Source organism: Rattus rattus, chromosome 4, assembly GCF_011064425.1.
Source record: "Rattus rattus isolate New Zealand chromosome 4, Rrattus_CSIRO_v1, whole genome shotgun sequence".
Classification (NCBI taxonomy): Eukaryota; Metazoa; Chordata; class Mammalia; order Rodentia; family Muridae; genus Rattus; species Rattus rattus.
The window spans coordinates 122,472,498-122,477,497 of record NC_046157.1 but is presented as its reverse complement, the minus strand read 5'-3'; the positions used below and the strand labels follow the sequence as shown (position 1 = coordinate 122,477,497).

The following is a 5,000-nucleotide window of genomic DNA, read 5'->3' as shown; positions in this document are numbered from 1 at the left end:
ACCCCACATTCTTCATCGCACTGATTGTATTACTAGACTCAGTGAAACTCTCAGCACCCTCAAGTTTAAAAAAAACTTTGTAAGAACTTACCCGTGTAGTAACTTTTTTTGGTATAACAGAGTCTTTTCTCGAGTGGGAGAAAGGTTATTGCTGCAAAACACACCAGCATTCTTGGGGTTGATTTGTTTCCTAGACTCATAAATGCATATGACCCAGTGCCTAAAATACATTAGGCATGGATTTGGTTATCTTCTCTTAGAGCTCTGACTGATACTCCTGCACTATTCCAGACTGTACTTAGAAGATGAAATGAAATGAAATTGGTGGGACCTGTTCCTCTGCATGTGTTTATGAGGGCCACAGATGTGCACACAGATGTATATGAATGTATCTTAGAAATGAGCTTGTATTTACTATGCTCTCAAAAGCCGTTATCATCTTTTATGTAGAAGTGGGAACGAGACCCAGATACATTCCTGATCATCATAAAGGGAGCTGGAGGAAAGGCCTTCTGTGCTGGAGGGGACATCAAAGGTAGAACGCCTGCCCCTTGTAAACTGTTCCCTCACTACAACTAATAAGTATGGAAATACTTGAGATAATTTTTATTTGGTTTGCTTTTTAGAATTGTTTGGTGTATGTTAATAGTTCTTTAAAAGTTAAAGGTTAAAATATAGAGAATTTGTTATCATTCGAATGGAGATTTTATTTTACTACACATGTCCAGTGCTGAAGTTTAGATCTTTTGTTCTCCACTTGTGGCATGTGTCCTGCCCCTAATATTACCAACAACATCGCCATGTGAAGGACTTAATGTTTTCCAAACCTGCTGTGTGCTGACTTCATTACTTCCCTACCTCTCAATTCAGAGCAGGTACCTTCTGTGAATGCAGTTAGAGTTAGAGTCTATTGTGTAATACTATGTGATTAAACGCACATAAATGAAAATTTGCTTTTTATTATTGCTCAATTCAGTTCATGTATTTAAGATAATACTTATTTGTTCTCGTGATAAGAGTTATGAACTCATTGCTATCACTCTGGTTGTCCCTGCTGAAAGGCATTTTGGCAGTATGTTGCTTCTTATGGGATTGATATGGCTAGGGGATTTTCCCTGGTGTTCTAATTTTACATATTTTTTAAGTATTTAATTTTGTTTAATTATTAAAAGACAACCTTTGTTCACCAAATTTACAAGTTTATGTAAACCATTGCGTTATGAGTAGGAAGGAAAACATAGATTCAGGATCAGATTCACACGCTCACTCAGTTTAAAGTAACTGACAGTTAAAATTGCTTCATAATGGAAAACTTAATTGCTTAAAGCGATGTGTTAACTAAATTGTTTTTTTGTCCACAACATGAATCCTCTGGGTGTGTATGGGTTATGCATGTGTGCCTGTGTGTGCATGTGTGTGACTGTGTGTATGCTGGAATACTTGTGACTGCATATACATGTGATATAAAATGTGTGTGTGTATGTGTGTGTGTGTGTGTGTGTGTGTGTGTGTGTGTGTGTGAGTGAGAGAGAGAGAGAGAGAGAGAGAGAGAGAGAGAGAGAGAGAGAGACTGTGTGTCTGAGACTTTGTTTGAATGTGTGACTATGTACCTGTGTGTATGGCACATGTGTGCCTATGACTATATGCCTTTGCTAACATGTGCGTACCTATATGCCTGTGCCTGTGTGCTTTGTACCTGTGTGTAGTGTGTTTGTGACGTGTCCGTATATGTGTGTGTGTACACATGTACAACTGTGAGGTTAGCTGCTTTGAGTTGTGAGCAGTTTCTGAAAATGAGTTGTTCTAGTTTGAGTCACTGTTCTGTGATGAAACCCTGTTACCAAAACAACTTACAGGAGGAAAGGCTTATTTTAGCCTCTGGTAAGGGGAGAGTTGGAGACAGGGAAGGAATGATAGTTAGTAGGTAGCCAGAGCAGGGCACAGAGACCTGGGCTTATCTTCATCTTTAAGTAGGGTGAGGCTATGAACCCTCAATGCTTGCCCCAGTGACATAGTTTCTTCAGCAAGATTGTAACTCCCAGACCTTCCCCAAACAGCACTACAAGCCGTGGCCTAGGGTTCAGGTAACTGAGCCTATGGGGACGTTACTAATATTAACACCACCCAGGACTAACAGTATAGTCTTTTAGAAATACAGTAGAAATTCCAGAATTATTCTAGCATGTATGTGCAAAACAATGCAATTCTGGAAAATTCTACAATAAGTAGATACTTTGAAGGTGAATACAATTTAATTTTAATTTATATATAACTAGTTGATTTATATAAAATTAGCTTAAAATAAAAGTAGAAGGGACTCTGAGAAAGTTTGGGGGTAAAGTTAGATTCTTAGAATTAGTGGGTAAGCCTCTAGCTCAGCAAAGAACAACAGATAGGGTGTCCCCCCTCCCCTCCCAGGAAAGTATCCTTCATTTGCGTCACAATAGCACAGCCACCACAGGTCTTTCTTAGGAGAGTGTAGTTGGCTCTTGGTGTCTGACATTCTGCCTTATGGATTCAATTCACTGTAGATCGGAAATATTTGTGCCAAACAGGTACAACCTTTTTTTCTCCTTATTCTCCCCCCAATACCATGTGGCAACAGTATATACTAGGTGTTAGAGATCACCTAGAGGACACTCACAGTGCACCGTATGATGCCATCCCCTCCAAGAAACTTGGGCAGCTGGGGTTTTGTTGCCTGGCTCCGTTAGTATGCTACAGTGGTCCCAGAATTTGGAGTGACACTTCCATGTACTGTCCTCTTTTAAATGATACGGGGATAGGGTAAGGCACAGGGAGTGGCTGAGGAGCTTCCGTGCTCTTTTGGCTGTGTGGAGGCCATGGTGGTCTATTGAATCTCAAACTTCAGAGCTCAGAGTGAAGCACAGACATAAACCAATGACATCGTTCAGGATAGATTCTCTTAACAAATTATCTCTAATTGTTCTGGAGCCTTTGCATTTTCTGAAGACTTCATTATGTAAGCATGAGTTAAACTTAGAGGGAGATGCGATTGGTCCAAGCTAATTCAAGTAAATCAAATGGGACTCTGCTTTCTTTGCTCATTTTTTCCTCTGAGATCTGAAACAGGACTCTTCAAATGAGGGTGTTGTGATCCAGGTCAGAATGTCTCTATGACCAGTTCTAAGTAGTGGAAGGGAAAGAACAGAGACTGTGACCTCCTTTGAGTAGAGAGGTTCTAGTGTTTGTGACCTACTTTGAAGAGGGACTTGAGCTAGGAACTGTGGGTGAAAAATCAGTTGTTTGTGTGTGTGTGTGTGTGTGTGTGTGTGTGTGTGTGTGTGTGTATTTACAATAAGTAAAAGAAAATTTTTTTTCTTTGAAAGTTTGATGATGGATCATGGGTCTCTACCGAAGGGAAATGTGTCACCAATATGGGTAACTTCAAACATTTAAGCCATCTGAAAGTCCCCCTCCTCTCAGCACTTAATGATTACAAGGTTTTTAACATCTGAGACTGTATTGACTGTAAGCCATCTTTGATTTGTAATTGTTCTTGTCTTGATTTTCTTCTTTTTCCTTCCTTCCTTAGCACTCTCAGAAGCTAAAAAAGCAGGGCAGACTTTGAGTCAAGATTTATTCAGAGAAGAATATATCCTGAACAATGCCATTGGTATGTGTGCGATCTGCTCTGGGCTTTGAACTTGGAATCCACAGATGGGATGACACTGTAGTATGTTAAAATGCAACCAATAGGCACTCTATGGAAACATTCATTGTTACATGATGATCATACTGATAAAATTATTTCCTTGTTATAGAATAATTATATTTTACTACTCATAAACTAGTCTAAATTCTAATTGTCTAAAATCAATGTGAATATATGTATTCCTGATCATTTAGATTTTTCAGAAGACTAAAAACTTAGGTCCCAGGTTCCTAAATGAAAATAAAGTATCATTTTCTATTTTTCCAGGAACTCTGGAGTGGAAATTTCTTTACAGTCAGAGTTCTAGGTTTCTATGCAAGTGAAGTGACATTTAGTTTAGCCAAACATGTTTTGAAGAGTTAAATTAATACAACATTTGTATGCATAAGTCTAGACATAGTAGCTATTCTGATTTTGTATAATGTTATAGGAACAATACATTTTTTTCATTATTCTGATTTTTTTAATTGAATATTTTTTATTTACATTTCAAATGTTACTCCCTCTCTTGGTTTCCCGTCCATAAGCCCCAATCCCATCCCTGTACTGCTTGTCCTAGAAGGTTGTTCCCCGTCCCCAACCATACCCCCTTCCTGACTCACCACCCTGCCATTCCCCTACATTAGGTGGTCCAGCCTTGGCAGGACCAAGGGCTTCTTCGCCCACTGGTGCCCCACAAAGCCATCCTGTACTACATATGCAGCTGGAGCCATGGGTCTGTCCATGTGTACTCTTGGGTAGTGGTTTAGTCCCTGGGAGCTCTGATTGGTTGGTATTGTTGTTCTTACAGGGTTGCAAGCCCCTTCAGCTCCTTCAATCCTTTCTCTGACTCCTCCAAAGGGGATCCTATTCTCAGTTCAAAGGTTGGCTGCTAGCATTCACCTCTGTATTTGTCACACTGTGGCTGAGCCTCTCAGGAGACAGCTATATCAGGCTCCTATCAGCATGCACTTCTTGGCTTCATTAATATTGTCCAGTTTTGGTGGTTGTATATATATATGGGCTGGATCCCCAGGTGGGAAAGGTTCTGAATGACCATTCCTTTAGTCTCTGCTCCAAACTTTGTCGCCATATCTTCTCCTATGAATATTTTTGTTCTCCCTTTTAAGAAGGACTGAAGCATTTACTCTTTGGTCGTCCTTCTTCTTGAGCTTCAGGTAGTCTGTGGACTGTACCTTGGGTACAATTGAACTTTTGAACTAACATCCACTTATCAATGAGTGCATACCATGTGTGGTTTTTTTGTTTGTTTGTTTTGTTTTTGTTTTTTGTTTTTTTTTTGTGATTGGGTTTCCTCACTCAGAATGTTATTATCTAGTTCCAT

General features: G+C 39.6%; 1 protein-coding gene across 1 annotated transcript in view; it reads left to right on the top strand.

Annotated features, from left to right (window-relative positions):
• The window catches only part of Hibch (3-hydroxyisobutyryl-CoA hydrolase), a 164,638-nt gene that overhangs the window by 11,583 nt on the left and 148,055 nt on the right, over positions 1–5,000 (top strand). The window contains exons 4-5 of the mRNA XM_032899734.1: positions 451–535; positions 3,557–3,637. Coding sequence (XP_032755625.1) covers positions 451–535; positions 3,557–3,637 — 166 coding nt within the window. The remainder of the gene's footprint in view (positions 1–450; positions 536–3,556; positions 3,638–5,000) is intronic.